The sequence below is a fragment of the Mustela lutreola genome, chromosome 6 (assembly GCF_030435805.1).
Source record: "Mustela lutreola isolate mMusLut2 chromosome 6, mMusLut2.pri, whole genome shotgun sequence".
In the NCBI taxonomy this organism is placed as follows: domain Eukaryota; kingdom Metazoa; phylum Chordata; class Mammalia; order Carnivora; family Mustelidae; genus Mustela; species Mustela lutreola.
Window position 1 is genome coordinate 103,571,507 of NC_081295.1, and position 18,582 is coordinate 103,590,088.

The following is an 18,582-nucleotide window of genomic DNA, read 5'->3' on the forward strand; positions in this document are numbered from 1 at the left end:
ATGCAGAGAGGCGGGCAGAGAGAGAGAGGAGGAAGCAGGCTTCCTGCTGAGGAGAAAGCCTGATGCAGGACCTGATTCGGGGCTCAATCCTGGGATTGACCCTGGGATCATGACCAGAGGCTTCTGCTTCTGCCTTCTGAGGAAGGTACCTGGGTGCCTACTGAGCCACCCAGGTGCCCCTAGAATGCTTTTAATTATACATCCCTGATTTAGGATTTTTTATAGTAAACATACCCAGAACCTCTGGGTTTATAACCTTGAAAAGGTCATGTAAGCTATACAACTCTGAGGTATAAATGGAGATATAAAATGGAGATGTGTTACAACTTAAACACTCCCCACTATGTGAGGTGACCCTCATCATTTAAAGGCTTCACTTATTCTAGACCACAGAGTACCTATGTGATCTGAAAAGGAAGGACCTACAAAACCAGTAGGATGCCCTAGACCTCTCTCTACTTGACCTGTGCCTCTCGATTGCCTTATCATTAAAATTATTAATAAAGCTTGATGCTAGATAAAACCCCTTATGTTTGTGAGTCAGATATGATTCACAATTCAGTTCAATTCCATGTGTGAGTTCAAATATTATTCATATATGTGAAAATCCAAAGTAAGCTTTCAGACTCACAACAAACAATTTTGGCAAGACAATACCAAATTATTTCATGCTTGGAGTGAAGAATGGTGAATTTCTCTTAAAGTAGGTAAAAGTGCCATATTTTCTAAAAGAATTATTTGGTATATTTTGGTAAGGAACTATGTTACCTTCTGCTCAACAGTCTAGATATTTCTTAAAGTCCCTTTAAGTTCAGCTCCTTTCTGTGTTTAAAGTTTTATTATTTACAATTAATATCTTTTCATAGATACAAACCAATATATGTGAGTAATAAGGATGTTAAGACCAAATGTACTATATCATCTGTGAATAGCAAAAATTAAATTTGGTCACTTCAGGGGCACCTGGGTGGCTCAGTGGATTAGGCCGCTGCCTTCGGCTCAGGTCATGATCTCAGGGTCCTGGGATCGAGTCCCGCGTCGGGCTCTCTGCTCAGCAGGGAGCCTGCTTCCTCCTCTCTCTCTCTCTGCCTGCCTCTCTGACTACTTGTGATTTCTCTCTGTCAAATAAATAAATAAAATCTTTAAAAAAAAAAAAAAAAAATTTGGTCACTTCATCCTTACCTAATAATTATTATCTACTTTTCAGGTTTTGAAAAGTAGATAATAATTATTATCTACTTAATAGTTAAAGGATAATAATTATTATCCTTTAAAATTTTTTATGAACTGTATCTTTGCCTTTGAGATATATTTTTCTTTCATTCTTTATGGTAAATTCTTGAATTTACACCAAGAAAAGTCTTCCACCTCAAAACTGGAGAGTTTTCAGAAAAAAGCAAAACAAACTTATAAGCAATTCTTATTGCTTATTAATCCCCCTTGGAACATTTTGATCCTAATGAGATCTACTAGTATTAATGCCTTTTATAACTTTGATCCTGTGAAATACTGCCTGCATAAATTTATAATGTTTCTATGTTGATATTTAGACTGCTTATAACTGACTGTCAAGAAAAAACTTATAAAGATGAAAGTTTTTTTCACACTATTTCATTTTATAAGTGACAATTCACTGCATATCAGTCACATCCTAGAAACAAGACATCCTCATGATGACGATGAAATTGGAAGATTTTGAATCAAATGAAAATTGCAAAATTTGTCAGCAGGAGAAAGATAAGAAACATTTAGTAAAAGTATTTTACTTGAGTGGCTACTGTAATTATGAATCATCTGCTTGTATATACATTACGTATCCTTTTTTTGTTTTGTTTTTAAGGAAAAACATTAATTTGGGGACTACGTCAAGAATAGTATCATCTACATGGGCATTCCCTCTTCCTACGATTTCAGAAAATCTTTGAGAACTATTTGAGAAAATGCAGAAGATCTTGCAAACAGATGACATTACCAATACCCAAGCTCTTAGAAAAGGGAAAAGGAAAAGGACAGAGACAATGGACTCAGAGAATGCAAATAGTGACATGGATAAAGGACAGGTTGGTGTTCTGTTACCTCAGTATAACTTTATTATCTAGCTTCAGCATAATTCCATAGTGCTTTTCATAATTTTTTACTTCAGTACTTTCTCTTCTTCTATTAACTCATTGTTCCCTTTAATTCTTTGTTCAACCAAGGGAATAAAAATTTCAAATTCTCTTTGTAATGTTGAACAAGTTGAGTTAGAAACATACTCAAAAGACATTTTACCTGCTTCTATTTAAGTATGACCAATTATGCCATTGTTCAAACTTTCACTCATATTCTGGGAAATGAAAGAGAGGAAACTGTCAGAAACTATTTTTCCTCTCAAAAAGTACTAAAGAAATTGAAATATCTATGTCTTCTTTAATATTTACTGTTTCTCTTCTTTTATAACTCCGGTTTGTGGCCCATGTTCATCACTGGTTTGATGTGGGCTCCTTTCTTTTTTTATTTATTTATTCCTTTATAAGCTGAATTCCCCACTCGCATTGTCCTCTTATACTTTGGACAACCCAATAATGTGTGTATCTTTTTTCATTTTATGTGTGTGTCTTTGCAGTACATATATTTGTGTATGTCTTTGTAATACATGTAGTTTGTTATGTGCATGTATTCTTATTTAATTTTTTAAATACATACTATACATTCTCATAGTTTAAAATATTTTTTAATCTTCTGGGGATGGTGTTTAGAGGAATTCAGGATGGTCTGGCATTTGACACACTATTATAAGGTACTGTAAAATATAGCCCCTAGCAAAACTAGGCAGTCCCAAAACTATGGTAATGGAGCTGTTTACCTTTACACCAAGAAGATTGGGAAACTGGCAAAATTTGTGGTGGAATGTTCTCGATTCATCTTTAAGGAGTTTATGCTACGAGATGTAAAGTTCTTACGAGGATCTAGGGGTGCCTGGGTGGCTCAGTTGGTTAAACTTCTGACTCTTGATTTCAGCTTAGGTCATGATCTCAGAGTCCTGAGATTGAGCCTGAGTTGGGCTCCTCCTTTAGTGAGGAGACTTCTTGAGATTCTTTCTCTCCATCTCCTCCCACCCTCCCACATAAGAGCACATGCTTTCTCTCTCAAATAAATCTTTAAAGTTCTTACAAGGTCTTTTTAAAATTTAAAAACATGTCAGCAGGATCCATGATGGTTCCACATGTGCTAAATGTGTGCCTGACAGGATTAAGTGCGCTTTCTTTATTAAGCAGAAAATTATTGTGAAAGTGTTGAAGGCACAAGAAAGCCAAATTAAAGAAATAAAAATAAAGCTTTTCTGAGTTTAAAAAATCAGAAGGCATGTATTTTAATATCTATAAATATGTATTTTAAGGTAAATGGTGAAAATTCTCACTCACTTCCCTGTCTCCCATCCACCCTGTTCCCCCCTCCCACCTACACTATAGGTAACCACATTTATTGCTTTCTTTGTTAATCCTTCCAGTGTTTCTTTGTTCAAATAAAACAAATATAAAAATAGATATTTTGTCCCCTCTTTTGCACAAAAAAGTAACTTATCAGATATGCTGCTTTGTACTTTGCCTTTTTACTTAATATTTTTTTAAGATCTATCACTAGTGTATAAAGAACTTTCTCTTTTTTATAGCTCCATATTATTCCACTGTGTCTATGTACCAGTCTTTATTTAGCCAGTATCCTATGATGGATATGGCTTGCTTCCAACCTTTTCGTTCTTACCAATCACACATTGTACATCTTTACAAGTTGCATTGTACAACTTTATGGATAGATCATTTAGTACATCATTTAGTAGTACATTGGTATCATGATATATACCTCAATCTGTTTCTGACTTTTCCATCAGCACTGATTTTACTATGGCAGCTCCACAATGTTGAGGATCTCTCTTATCTTGCTGGTCTACCTTACTTAACATGCAACACCTATCTCTGGGTCTAAACTGACTACTCAAGGGGCATCTGGTGGCTCAGTCAGTTAAGCATCTGCCTTCAGCTCAGGTCATGATCCCAAAGTCCTGGGTTTGAGACTTGTGTCAGGCTCCCTCTGTAGGGAGTCTGCTTCTCCCTCTCCCTTGTTCATGTTCTCTCTCTTTTTCTCTCTTTCTCTCTCAAATAAATAAGTAAAATCTTTTTTTAAGTCCTTTTATATTCAAAGTAATTATTTGTAGATATGTATTTATTGTCATTTTGTTATTTGTTTTGTGGTTATTTCTATAGGTTTTCTCTGATCCTTTCTTCTCTTGCTCTCTTTCATGGTTTTTGACCTGATACACATGGATTCCTTTCTCTTTATTCTCTGCATATCTTCCCAGTTTTTGACTTGTGGTTACCATTAGGTTTGCATAAAATAGTTTCTGCATAGAACAGTCTATATTAGGTTGATGATTGCTTAATTTTGAAACCATCCTTTACACTTCTCCTCATATTTTAGGTATATTAATGCCATATTCTACATCCTTTCATTTTATGAATCACTTTTTCTGGTTTTTACAAAAGTACTTACTTATATTGCTTTTGTATTTTTTTACTTTTCATACTCTCATTTGTGGTCTTTCCTTTTCATTCAAAGAGTCTCCTTTAATATTTCTTGTAGGGCTGCATTAGTGGTGATGAGTTACTTTATTTTTTTTTTTTTTATGAAAAACTCTTTATCTCTCCTTCTATTCTGTGTAATAGCCTTGGTGGATAGAGTATTCTTGGCTGCAGATTTTTCCCTTTCAACACTTCGAATATGTCATGCCACTCCCTCCTGGCCCACAAAGTTTCTGCTGAAAAGTCCACTGAAAACCTTATGGAGTTTACTTTGTATGTAACTAACTTTTATTCTCTTGTTATTTTGAAATATTTTTCTTTATCATTACTTTTTACCATTTTAATTACTATGTGTCTTGGTGCAGACCTCCTTGGGTTGAATTAGGGGAGGGGGGCTCTCTCTGTGCCTCTTTCCCCCAGATACCTATTTCCTTCCCCAGATTAGGGAAGTTTTAAGCTATTATTTCTTCTTATAAATATTCTGCCCCCTTTTCTCTTTCTTCTTCTGAGATCCTTATAATGAGAATGTTATTATGCTTGATGGAGTCATCGATTTCCCTAAGATTATCTCAATTTGCATAATTTTCTTTCCTCTCCTTTGCTCAGCTTGGTTACTTTCCATTACTCTATCTTCCATGTCATTAATTAATTCTTCTGCTTCATCTAGTCTGCTATTTATTCCATCAAGTATACTTTTTAAAAGATTTTTTGTTTGAGAGAGAGGGAGAAAGAACTCATGAGCAGAGGGAGGGACAGAAGAAGAGAGAAAAGCAGACTCCCTGCTGAACAGGAAGTCCAAGGTGGGGCTTGATCCAGGACCCTGGCATTATGACCTGAGCTGAAGGCAGACACCTAACCAACTGAGCCACCCAGATGCCCCAACCATCAAGTGTATTTTGAATTTCATTTATTGTGTTATCTCTGATTGGTTCTTTTTTTATCTCTGTGTTAAAGGTCTCACTGATGTCCTCCACTCTTTTCTCAAGTCCAGTGAGTATCTTTATGATCATTACTTTAAACTATCAGGCATATTACTTATATCTGTTTTGCTTAGATCTCTTGCTATGATTAGGTCCTGTTCTTTCATTTGGGACATATTCATCTGTCTCTTCATTTTGTCTAACTCTCTGTGTCTGTTTCTCAGTGTTAGGAAAGTCAGCTACTTCTTTTGCTTTTAACAATAATAGCCTTATGAAGAAGAGGTCCTGTAGTGCCCTGCTGTGCAGTGTTCCCTGTTCCCCAGGGCCTAGCATTTCAGGGAGTATCTCTTATATGTGTTGCTTGTGCTCTGCTGTTAAGTCGCATTTCAGGGAGTATCTCTTATATGTGTTCCTTGTGCTCTGCTGTTAAGTCTTGGCCTCTTCTTCCTTCAGTGCAGTTGTCTGAAGAGGCTCTCTGCCAGCAAGAGTCAGGACCACTGCCATCTTCTATAAGGTTCTGGCATTGTGTGGACTCATTGTTCTCACACTAAACTATTTCTATTTCACCAGTTTCCCCAGCACTCACCTGTCTCCTGACCAGGACAGAGAGACAATTTGGATTCTCTAGCTGCTTTTCAAGAACTCTGGAGAGTCTGACTGTTTTCTCTTATCCAGCTGTCTAGATACTTATTTTTGGCCATTTCTAATTTATGATCCAGAGAGGCACCATTAACACCCTAGGGTTAATGATGGACATGGGGACTCTTTTTAGGGAGTTGTTTTGTTTTGTTTTGTTTTAAACATTTTACTTATTTATTTGTCAAAGAGAGAGAAAGAGAGCAAGCACCAGCAGGGGGAGCAGCAGGCAAAGGGAGAAGCAGGCTCCCTACTGAGCAAGGAGCCCAATGTACTTGATCCCAGAACCCTGGGATCATGACCTGAGCTGAAGGTAGACACTTAACCAACTGAGCCACCCAGGTGTCCCTCTTTACAGAGTTTTTAATAAACTGAGGAGCAGGAGCCAACCCTGTTATTCTAGGATTGCTCCTCATTTATCTGGATATTTCTATCATATACCCTTATTCTTGTGACCCATCTCTCCTCCCCACAAACAGTGGGTTCAGGAAGAGCAAAGACACTTGAATCTGATTTCCTGCCATCCCAGCTCCTTTTTTTCCAGGCTTCTCCTGGCACCAGAATGTCTCTTCCCTTCCTGTGCAACATTAAACATTATGTCATACCTTTATCTCTTCTACTCTAATGTTTATTTATACTCCAGGATTGACTGAGTGGTTCAGTCAGTTAAGCATCTGCCTGTGGCTTGGGTCACGATCTCCAGGTCCTGGAATCAAGTCCCATATCGGGAATCCCTGCTCAGCAGGGAGTCTGCTTCTCCTACTCCCTTTGTCCCTCCCCCACCACACTGGAGCTCCCTCTCTCTCAAATGAATACATAAAATATTTTTAAATAAATAAATAAAATAAAAATTAAAAAACTTTTATACTCCAGCCTTTTGGCTCTTTATAAATTCCATTCTATACTCCAATTTTCCATATAAATAGAAAGATAGATAGATACACAAGATTAATAATTTGAATAAATCCTTTCCTGGATCAATACAGCCTAGGTCTTGCAACCCAAGTACATATGTTTTCAGACTTTTGTCTTACTATTGACCTTAAAAATTACTTCTAAAACTAAAAGGAAAGCAGGAATGCTTTGTCCTAAGTGAATCTTCTTTCTCTTTTCTCTGATGCAATAAGCCCCCAAATTTCTCAGTCTCAACAGAGAGGCTGTGAGTGAAAAGTTAGGGGAGAAATAGAGGGTGAAGATGAGTTACAAAGATCTGAATAGCTGTCTGGTTGATTCTTCTCTGTTATACAATTTTTCTACTTTATATTCTTCACTGAAGTTAGACAGAATCCTGATTTCTGCTATGTGACAGATGTGTGCATGAAACTTTGATGTCTTCCCTTTTCTGAGCTCCCCTGCAGGGGGGAAGACAAAGCTGAGGCTAGTTCACTAGGTAGGACAACTCTTCATCTGGAGCAAGAAATGCCTGGGAGATGAGGGTTTTGTAGGTCTGATTAAGTCCCTTCAGCATATAGAACATGGGATAAACCATTAAAGTCACTTTGAACCTTCTTTTGTTGTACCTGCTTTGTATTTTAGAGAGACCCATATTCAGGAAATGCTTTTCTACCTGGTGAGAGCTCCAGTGAAGATGAAGAGCCTTTAGCAGAACTGTCAAAGGAGGAATTGTGCATGAAAATAAAAAGTCTGAAACAAAAACTAACAAACACCCGGAAAGAAAACAGCCGACTTCGACAGTCTTTGGTCATGCTTCAAGGTAAACTTTGATAAAATTGATATTTTTAGATAAAAGTAAAAATATATGATGAATGAAAATTACTGCAAATCAGCTGTCAAGAGTGAAAAACCAAATCAGTGCTTCAGAGAAAAAAAATCAAAAATCACATTTTAAGAAAATCTATGATTATATAATTTAACACAGAAGCACTCATCTTTAAGCCCTTAGTTTATGACTTAGGGAATTTTAGATTATTCCTACAAAATATCAAATGTTGTATTCATTTAATAATATTCAATGGCTATTTATTGAGCATTTAATAGGGGTTACTCACTGTGGTAGGCCCCAGAGAGAAAAGGTTAGTAAGACAGAACAAATAAGTTATCATGTTCATAATGTGCTTATCTTATTCCCCTCTGCTAAGGAAAGTACTAGAAAATGGGACCTATTATGAGACATTATAGAACCACTGGAAATAAAGATCCTGTACACTGAAGTATAGTTTTGGAGTTGGGAAAAATAGTCTGGGAAAATAGTCACATTCCACTGAAGACTAATAAAGGAGAAAGATCAATTTATGCAAATTAAAAACCACTTGGTATAATGTCTTTTTTAGGATCCTATATTGTATTTAAGTGTTTAGTTTTCAAAAATTATGTTTTCCATTTGCAGTTAAGCATCATGCACTATTTTGTGCTGCTGAATATTTGGCAATCATGTCTTGTGTTGGGCAATATTCTGTTGTAAAACAGTAAATACACAGACCATTTTGAAAATAAATCCCTCTGGCTGCTATGTACAAATGAGTACAAATAACACAAGAAAGAAATCAGGGAAGGGCCACTCTCCAACAGTATTGCAGTCATCCAGACTAACATGATGGCACCCTAGCCCAGAACAATGGTTATCGAAGTAAAGAGGACAGTTCCACATAATTATGGAGGCAGAACTGATAGGAGATAGATAGAACATGGTGATGAGCTAGATTTTCATTTTGTGGTAATGACTCATATACTTTCCTAATAATATTTATTACAGTGAAGACTTCATAGTTTTAAGTAGAAGCAGTTACAGCTAAAACATATTTATTCCAACACCAAACCATTATGTCTTTATTTTTTCTACTTTAAATATTGAATTTTTATAACCAATGTTTTGCCTTTTTTTTTTTTTTCTGGTGAGGTTTTTGTGATTTCAAACAACAGATCATTCTCATTTTCATATAATCTGTTCCAGGACTTAGAGTAAGATGAAAAGCTAGTTTATAAAGTTAGTATAAATTGCTGGCTAAAAGTATTGATTTTTGAGTTACAGGCCTTGGTTTGAATCCCAACTCTGCTTACTGGCTATACAACTGGTGCCATGTATACCTGCTTTGTATTTTACTGGGCCCCCAGCTCCAACTTCAAAATGGGAGGGGGGGGAGGTGGCGGGGATAACCTATCATGTCCTTGCTGCTGTGATGATTAGAAGAGATCATTGGAAGAAATGCTTCACCCAAAGCACATGACAGGTGTTCAGTAATGGTATTTATTATTGTTACTGTCTCTGCTTTTATCAACACCAGAACCTGACACATAGAAGCCCCAAAAGAAAATTATTACACCAATTTTTGTTATACATTTAGATGATAAAATTCTAAGTGTGAGTAGCAAATGAGTTTCAATAGTATGTGAAAAGAATCACTATGACAAGCTTCTTCTCCCTCCCACACTCCCAGTTGCCATTTCATTTTTTCTCTCTGCCAGCTTCTTACACCTCCTCCCATATCCTCGCTCTCAGTTGATGACTTTGCTTCTGACTTCATTGAGAAATTGAAGGATATGAAGTAGACTGCCGTCTCCTTGCACCCATGCTTTTTTTTTTTTTTTTTTTTGTATTTTTGTTTTTAAAGTAAGCTCTATGCCAAACTTAGGGCTTGAACTCACTACCTCAAGATGAAGAACTGCATGCTCTACCAACTGAACCAGCCAAGTGCCCTATCCCTGCACCTATGCCTTATGCTTCACTCTCTCCTGTCACTCATGATGACCTACTCTCTAGTCTAGCCAAAAACAGTTATCTCCACCTATGCGTCAGATGCCATCCTCTTTCACCTAAGGACTTAGCTCCAGAGCTTCTCCTGGCTCTCCAACACAAGATAAAATTTTCCTTCTCTAATGAATCATTCCCCTTAGCACCAGACTTACCATTATTTAAAAAACAAAACCAAACCCCTTCCAAGCTATTTGCTTCTCCACCTTCCACCCTATTTCTTTCCTCCCCTTTATAGGAAAAACTCCCTAAATGATCTTATGCTACACACTGTGTTCAATTTTTCCCCTTCTACGCTCTCTGGATCTACTTCAATTAGTTCCTTATTGTTCTATTATAATTTCTTTCTCTTGTTCACTATAACTCCCATATATAAGTTTACTGGTAACAAAGTACTACAAATTGCATAACTTAAACAACAGAACTGTGCTGTCTCCCACTTCTGGAGGCTAACATTCCAAAATTAAGGTGTCAGCAGGATCACAATCCCGCTAAAGGCACCAGGGAAGCCCTCTCTCCCAGCTTCTGGTTGTTCCTTGACTTGAGGCCATGTAATGCCAGGCTTCCTGTGGTGTTCTCCCCATATGCTTATCTCTCATCATGTCTAAATTTCCCCATTCTTATAAGGATACCAGTCATACTGGATCAGGGCCCACCTTAATGACCTCAGTTAAATTTGATGACATATATAAAGACCCTATTTCCAAATAAGTTTGCACTCTGAGGTACTAGGGGTTAGGACTCCAATTTATCTTTTTGAGGGGACACAATTCAACCCATAACATTCCATATTGCTAATCTCAAAAACCATTTTTTTTGGAGAGAGAGAGCAGAGTAAGAGGGAGAAGCAGAGAGCTCAATGCGGGGCTCGATCCCAAGACCCTGAGATCATGACCTGAGCCCAAGGCAGATGCTTAGCCAACTGAGCCCCCCAGGTGCTCCTCAAAAGCCATTTCTTTTTTTTTTTTTTTTCAAAAGCCATTTCTTGATGATCATCTAATTGCCCTGTGACCAGCATTTGAGACATTTGGCTATCTCTCCTTCTCTGGAAGTTTCCTCATTTAGCTTTTAGGACACCACATTTATCAGTTTTCCTCTTACACTGCTGATCTTTCTATCTAAATCCATATGGCTGATTTATTTTATCATCTTACTCTCTAAATATTTGATGATGCCCCAAGCTCAGACCTTGAACTTCTTTTCTTTCTATGTACACTCACTTCATAGGTGATCATATCTAATTACATGATGTTAAAATCCATCAATAAACTATGATTCTCCAGCCAGGACTTCACCCTTTAACTCAACTCATTGTCCAACTGTGTACATGACATAACTGACAGGTTTCTCAGACTAACATGTGCAAACCACACTCCTGACCTGTATTTGCCTTTCTTCCTCATCTTGGTTAATGCTAACTTCATTGTTCCAATTTCTCAAATGAAAAACCAATTTCTATATTTCTTTTACATCATACACTCAGTCCATTGACAAATCTTACTGACCTTGCTTTCAAAACATTTTTGGGATACAATCCTTTTTACCATCCCTACTACTGTCACTCTAGTCCAAGCCACCATTATCTCACACATAGAATATTATGGTGGATTCCTAGCTGGTGTCACTATTTTTGATCTTGCTTTTCTCTAGTCTATTCTCAGCACAGTTGCAAGAATAATCCTGTTAAACAAAATCAGTTCATGTCACTTCTCTCTTCAGAACCCTTAAGTATATTTCCTCCTCACTCAGGAGAAAACAGAAATCATTTTTATGATCTTTAGTCCTTATGCATTCTGGCTATTTCCCTTCTACTTACCTCTCTTAGTCTTATTTTCTACTACTTTCCCCTCCTTCTCTGTGATCCAGCCACATTGAACTACTTGTGTTTTCTTTGAAGACATCGGACATGTTCTTACTTTAGTGTCTTTGTACTGGTCATTTCCTCAAGCTGGAATGTTCTTCCCCCAGAAGAACATTCTTCTCACTTACTCACTTCAAGACCTTACTCTAAATTCATCTTTTCCCTAAACTCCTTCCTCAATATAAAATTTCAGCCTCTCTCTCTGCAACGTATTTTATCTTCCCCTGCTTCATTTCCTCTTTGGCACTTACAAATCTCTATATAATCTATTATCTATTATATATTTAATATTCTCTACCCCCTCCATACACACACACACACACACACACACACAAGTGTACCTCCAGAAACCAAGTCGTAGAGTTAGCTATTGGCTGGAATTCAGGCAACAGGAACTGCCCACTACTGCTGTGGTACTCATCATGCATTTACTCATTCAGTAATATTTATAAAGTCCTCCTATATATTAGTCACTGTTCTAAGTACCTAGGAAAGTCCAGCAAATAAAACAAAGATCCTTGCTCTCATGAAACCTACATTCTACTGGAACAAGACAGTCAAAAGCTGTAATAATTAATAATTGAATAAATTATATAAAATGTTAGCTGATAGTAGTATGTAAAAAATAAAGGAAGGTAAAAGAAGATTGGGATTTGAGGGAGAGCATAAAAATACAATCTTAGGGGTACTACCTGGGTGGCTCAGTGGGTTAAAGCCTCTGCCTTCGGCTCAGGTAATGATCTCAGGGTCCTGGGATTGAGCCCTGCAGTGGGCTCTCTGCTCAGCAGGGAGTCTGCTTCCCTTCCTCTCTCTCTGCCTGCCTCTCTGCCTACTTGTGATCTCTGTCTGTCAAATAAATAAATAAAATCTTTTTTAAAAATACACAATCTTAAATACAGTCCTAAATAACATGATCAGAGAAGGCCTCCTTGTAAAGCTACAGTTGGGAAGTAGGAAGATAACAGAGAGTTGAAATTTTATGTATAATCCAAATAAGAAAGGGTCTGAGAAAAGAATGCAGAATGGTTATTTATCTTTTGCTCAGTAATGCTCTTAATAACATTTTGAACTAAGAATCAGGGCTCTTTTTCAGTTTATAAAGCCTACTGAGGAAAAATGGTAGAATATATATGCCATTTTAGACTTGCAGAAGAGCAAATGTGTGTCTGCTATACATGTATGTTTTAAGCATTTGAAACATGTCTTGTGGACCACAACTGACCAACACCATAAGATATAAAAGGAAAATAGTGATATATCTATTTTATAGAAGTTATTAAGTTGTCATTATTTTTAGAGAATGAATGTATACCTAGGAAAAAGAAAGCATCAACTGAAAATTCAACTCTCGTAAAAAATGAGATTTCAGTGAAGAATCAAAAATCAGTTAAGTTTTGCCCCAGTTTCTTTAAGTATGACATAATGTTTAAGTGAAATGTGTGTGACTCTCCCTTCTCTTCTGAAACCTTACTAAAAATAAACTTAAAGTGTGTAAAAGCACAAGGTCAGGGAAACTGTAAAGAAGACCACAGCAGCTAAAAGATGCCAGTAAAATTTTAGACACTGAAAAGCAGATGAGTGAGTAGTAACTGACTAGCTGTAAGAATCTAAAAACTCAGTGTCTGGGATGGGGTTGCGGAGTGAGTAGAGGTAGAGAAATTAAAAAGAAAGAAGCTATATCACACCAGAAAACTATAAATGGTTTAGGATTTGTGCCTGTGAAAGGGATTATGATAGTGCTGGTAGTGTGAAAACTGAAAGACCTACATAAAGACCTTTTGGGACCACAAAGTCACACATTCTCCCTATGTAGCCTGCAACTACCACCCTTCACCGCAGTAGAAGATGGAGGTTTTCTCTCAGAGGAGGTTGAACCAAAGCTATGAACTCGGGGACACCAAGCCAAGCTGAGGGAGGGTGCTTATTTAAGGAAATCCTCTAACATGGAACACAAACCAAAATGAACAAAGAGAATAATAAGATCAGAGGGAACAGAGACAACTCAGGGAGCAGTAGAAATTTGCACAAAACAAGAACAGGGTTAGTTTAAGAGAGGAATATCCAAAGAACAAGGGGGAGAAACCTAGAAATTCAATAAAATGTCTGGAAGTAAAGTTAAGAAAATCTTGTAGATATTAGAGTAAGAAGACCCAGAAAAGGAAAATAGTAAAGATTAGGTAAAATAAAGAATTAGTCCCAGATGTTAAATGACCAAAGACAAGAGATCCTAAAAGGTATGAGAGAAGAGGGAGAAGTTATTTAATATTAATACCACAAATCTCTAGAATTGAAGGACACAATTTTTTACATTAAAAGATAACACCCAAAGCAAAAAGACTTGTCCAAGTCATAACATTGTGAAATTTCAGAACAGCAGAAGTAAAGGGAAGGTTCAAAAGCTTTCAGAGGAAGTAAATACGCCCCATGCTAAGGATTGGGAATCAGAATGGCATTGGACTTTTCACCAGCAACACTGGAAGTTCCAAGAAAAATAAGCAATGCCTTCTAAATTACGAAGGGAATGTAAATCTAAACTTCTATACCTGAGTGAAATTATCAACCAAGTGGTAGGGCTGGTAATACTTTCATACAACATCTCACTAATGCACTTCCTATTTCTTTTTCAAAGGCTAAGGGAGGAAAAACTCCTCCCAAATGAGAGAGTAAATCTAGAAAAATAAAAAACATGACATCCAGGGAATAGGTGGTCCAATTCAGGAGAGAGGCAAGGAGGAGTCATTGAAGGATAGTGAAGGGAAACTCCAAGGTGAAAAGTATACAGTCGCCTAGAAGCAGCTAGCCCAGACTGTGGAGGCATATGCAGGGCTCCAGAGGAGACAGCTCCAAGAAATATATGAAATTGGCATTTGACATGATATATCCAAATATCTAAAGAGATTTACATAGGAAGTTTAGAGATGTATAGAAGTTTAGGGTGAGAGAAATAGTGTAAAAAACAATAATAATAAGGTAATTATTAACTCTAGGCAGGGGGAATCATGTTTTAAAGAAAAAGAAATGTGAATAATGTTTACATCACTATAATAATGAAAGCATAATATTTATTGAACAATTGTGTTACCACTATTCTGAGAAGAGTGTGTGTATGTTTGCGTGTGAGTAGCAGGTATGTGTATTTCTGCGTGGCTGGGAGAGGAGTTGAAAGAGAACAATATTGCCATATTACATAGTTGAAAATCATTAAGCAGCGGTGCCTAACTTGCTCAGTCATAGAGAATGTCACTCTTGATCTCAGAGTGGTGAGTTCAAGCCCCACGTTGCATGTAGAACTTACTTAAAAAAAAAAAAAAGAAAATAGAAAATCAGTAAATAATTATATGGATCTGAAAAATCAACAAATAGTTGTATATGCACATTATTATTTAAGAGTATGAAAGTAAGTACCAAAAGAAATAGTTAAATGATTTGGGATTGGTGATCTCTAAGAGCGATAATCAGGAGTGGTGAGTGATAAGGCAGAAGACTACTGTTATTCATTATAAGCCTTATTTTATTTCAAAACTGATGAAAGTATATAATACATGCCCCCAAATCTAGCAGCTACTATTTTTTTAAATCAGTAATTTCTTTATAGTACAGAAATTTCCAGTTATTTTCTTAGGGGGAAAAAAAAAAAGAATCCAGTCACATTAATTACAAACAACTATAAAATAGCTACTAGTAACCTAAATAAGACACATATGTAGTCAATGAAGAAATATAAAAAACTCAGCGAAGAAATATAAATTAATGGAGAGACTTGTCACATTCATTGATGAAAGGAGAAGATGCCAATTCATCCCCAAATAACTAATACTTTCAGTGGGATTCCAATAAAAATACTAATGATTTTTGTTTTGTTTTGTTTTTGGAAATTTGACAATGATCATTATAAAGCTAACCTGAAAAAGTAGGCAAAATCAATTAGGAATCTTCTGAAAAAAGAATATGAGGGTATAATCTGTCAACATAAATCATATAAATTTCAAATGACTAAATATAAGTTATTTGGGGGCACCCGGATGGCTCAGTGGGTTGAGCCTCTGCCTTTGGCTCAGGTCATGATCTTGGGGTCCTGGGATCAAGCCCCACGACAGGCTCTCTGCTCAGCGGGGAACTTGCTTCCCTCTCTCTCTCGGTCTGCCTCTCTGCCTGCTTGTGATCTCTGTCTGTCAAATAAATAAATAAAATCTTTTAAAAATAAAAGTTACTAGTGCAAGATCAGCAATGGTGATTTGGAACAGAATGCAGATCCCTCAGTCAGAACCTCATATATGACAGAGAAACTATCCTACAAACGCTAGGTAAATAGTACAGATTTAGAGGGGCCAAACCACCTGGGTTCAAATCCTGACTGCCACCTGCTGTCTGTGTTACCATGTGAAAGTTGTTCAACCACTCTGTGCCTCAGTTTCCTCATCTCAAAACTGGAAATAATGACAGTGCTTGCCTGGGTGACATGTAAAGCATTCAGAACAGAACCTGGCAATAGCAGGTGCCATGTAATTTCCTTGCTGTTAATGTTGTTCGGTATCATAAGTCGTCAGGCCCAACTTCATGGATCCGTGCCCTAAGCAGGCAGTCAGAGCCCTGCTCTTAGAAAGGCCCCACATACTAGTTAAAGGCTTTACTGTCACCATATTAAGGTTATTAAGAAGTTTTGAACAAAGAGCACTGCATTTTCATATTTGCAATGAGCCTGGCATTTCATGTAGCAAGTCCTACAAGTTAATCAGGAAAAGGATAAATTATTCAGCAAATGGCTCTGGGGAAACTGATATTGCAGTGTGTGTTGGGGATGGGGGATCCAAGTTCAAGTTAAGTTCTCATTCCACTCCATGTGGCACACTAAAAACCATAACTATACAATTGTTTATCTTTTTTAAAGATTTTATTTATTTATTTGACAGAGAGAGAGATTACAAGTAGGCAGAGAGGGAGAGAGAGGGGGAAGCAGGCTCCCTGCTGAGCAGAGACCCCCCCCAACAATGTGCTCGATCCCAGGACCCCAAGATCGTGACCCAAGCCGAAGGCAGAGGCTCAACCCACTGAGCCACCCAGGTGCCCCATAACTATACAATTTAAATTAAAAACCTATGTTCTGAATTTTGAGTGGGAAGTACTGGTTTAAATACATGATGAAATTTATCTTTATCTTTTTTTAAATTATATTTATTTATTTTCAGCATAACAGCATTCATTATTTTTTTCACCACACCCAGTGCTCCATGCAATCCGTGCCCTCTATAATACCCACCACCTGGTACCCCAACCTCCCACCTCCCCGCCACTTCAAACCCCTCAGATTGTTTTTCAGAGTCCATAGTCTCTCATGATTCACCTCCCCTTCCAATTTCCCCCAACTCCCTTCTCCTCTCTAACTCCCCATGTCCTCCATGCTATTTGTTATGCTCCACAAATAAGTGAAACCATATGATAATTGACTCTCTCTGCTTGACTTATTTCACTCAGCATAATCTCTTCCAGTCCCGTCCATGTTGCTACAAAAGTTGGATATTCATGCTTTCTGATGGAGGCATAATACTCTATAGTGTATATGGACCATATCTTCCTTATCCATTCGCCCATTGAAGGGCATCTTGGTTCCTTCCATAGTTTGGCGACCGTGGCCATTGCTGCTATAAACATTGGGGTACAGATGGCCCTTCTTTTCACTACATCTGTATCTTTGGGGTAAATACCCAGGAGTGCAATGGCAGGGTCATAGGGAAGTTCTATTTTTAATTTCTTGAGGAATCTCCACACTGTTCTCCAAAGAGGCTGCACCAACTTGCATTCCCACCAACAGTGTAAGAGGGTTCCCCTTTCTCCACATCCCCTCCAACACATGTTGTTTCCTGTCTTGTTAATTTTGGCCATTCTAACTAGTGAGAAGGTGATATCTCAATGTGGTTTTAATTTGAATCTCCCTGAGGGCTAGTGATGTTGAACATTTTTTCATGTGTCTGATAGCCATTTGTATGTCTTCATTGGAGAAGTCTCTGTTCATACCTTCTGCCCATTTTTTTATATGATTGCCTGTTTTGTGTGTGTTAAGGAAATTTATCTTTAAAAATTAATAATATATATTTTCTAATACTCTTCACTGAATAGGCCTAAAAGCAAGAGCTCAATAGCAAAGAATACTTTTAGCTCCTGGATTTGGTCATATAACACTTCTCACTAAAAGGAGCTAGGGTTCCTTGGAGAAATGGTTGAATCCAGAATTTGCACAGGAAATGTGTGAGATGAGCCTTTTTGGGAGCCTAGAATAGGAAATCCAAATGAGAAACTTGTCATAGCAGAAAGTAAGGCAGTTAACAAAGACTATATAGACATGCCAGTTAGAAGAGGTTCCTAGGGTGCCTAGGTGGCTCAGTGGGTTAAAGCCTATGCTTTTGGCTCAGGTCATGATCCCAGGATCCTGGGATAGAGCCCTGCATTGGGCTCTCTGCTCAGCAGGGAGTCTGCTTCCTCCTCTCTCTCTGCCTGCCTCTCTGCCTACTTGTGATCTCTGTCAAATAAATAAATGAAATCTTAAAAAAAAAAAAAAAAAGAAGAAGAAGAAGAAAAAGAGGTTCCCAATGGCCAAAGATGAGACATTTTGAGGATCAACAGTAAGGACGACCACGGCAGGTTATCATGTATATTTCAATGCATGAGTTCATAATGGTATTCAAAAAAGAAAAAAAGCTTAAAAAAAAAAAAGAAAAAACTTAATGGTCATCTGAAAACTGGTAAATACAGATAATAAAACAAGCATTTACCCTGCCATTATTATAGGAAATAAACCTAAGTGTAACCAAATAGTTGATGGGAGGAAGTTTCCCTTTATACAAGAATTCTAGCTAATAAATGAAAAAGAAAAGTACTAGAATATCACAATTTTGCAACTCC

General features: G+C 37.3%; 1 protein-coding gene across 3 annotated transcripts in view; it reads left to right on the forward strand.

The window, feature by feature from the left end:
- BEND6 (BEN domain containing 6) overlaps window positions 1-18,582 on the forward strand; it is a 51,605-nt gene that overhangs the window by 18,324 nt on the left and 14,699 nt on the right. For 2 of the 3 annotated variants that reach the window (XM_059178324.1, XM_059178323.1), the window contains exons 2-4: window positions 1,841-2,060; window positions 5,514-5,549; window positions 7,652-7,829. In XM_059178324.1, coding sequence (XP_059034307.1) covers window positions 1,941-2,060; window positions 5,514-5,549; window positions 7,652-7,829 — 334 coding nt within the window. In that variant the 5' untranslated portion in view covers window positions 1,841-1,940. The remainder of the gene's footprint in view (window positions 1-1,840; window positions 2,061-5,513; window positions 5,550-7,651; window positions 7,830-18,582) is intronic. The other variant, XM_059178325.1, reaches the window with a different exon arrangement.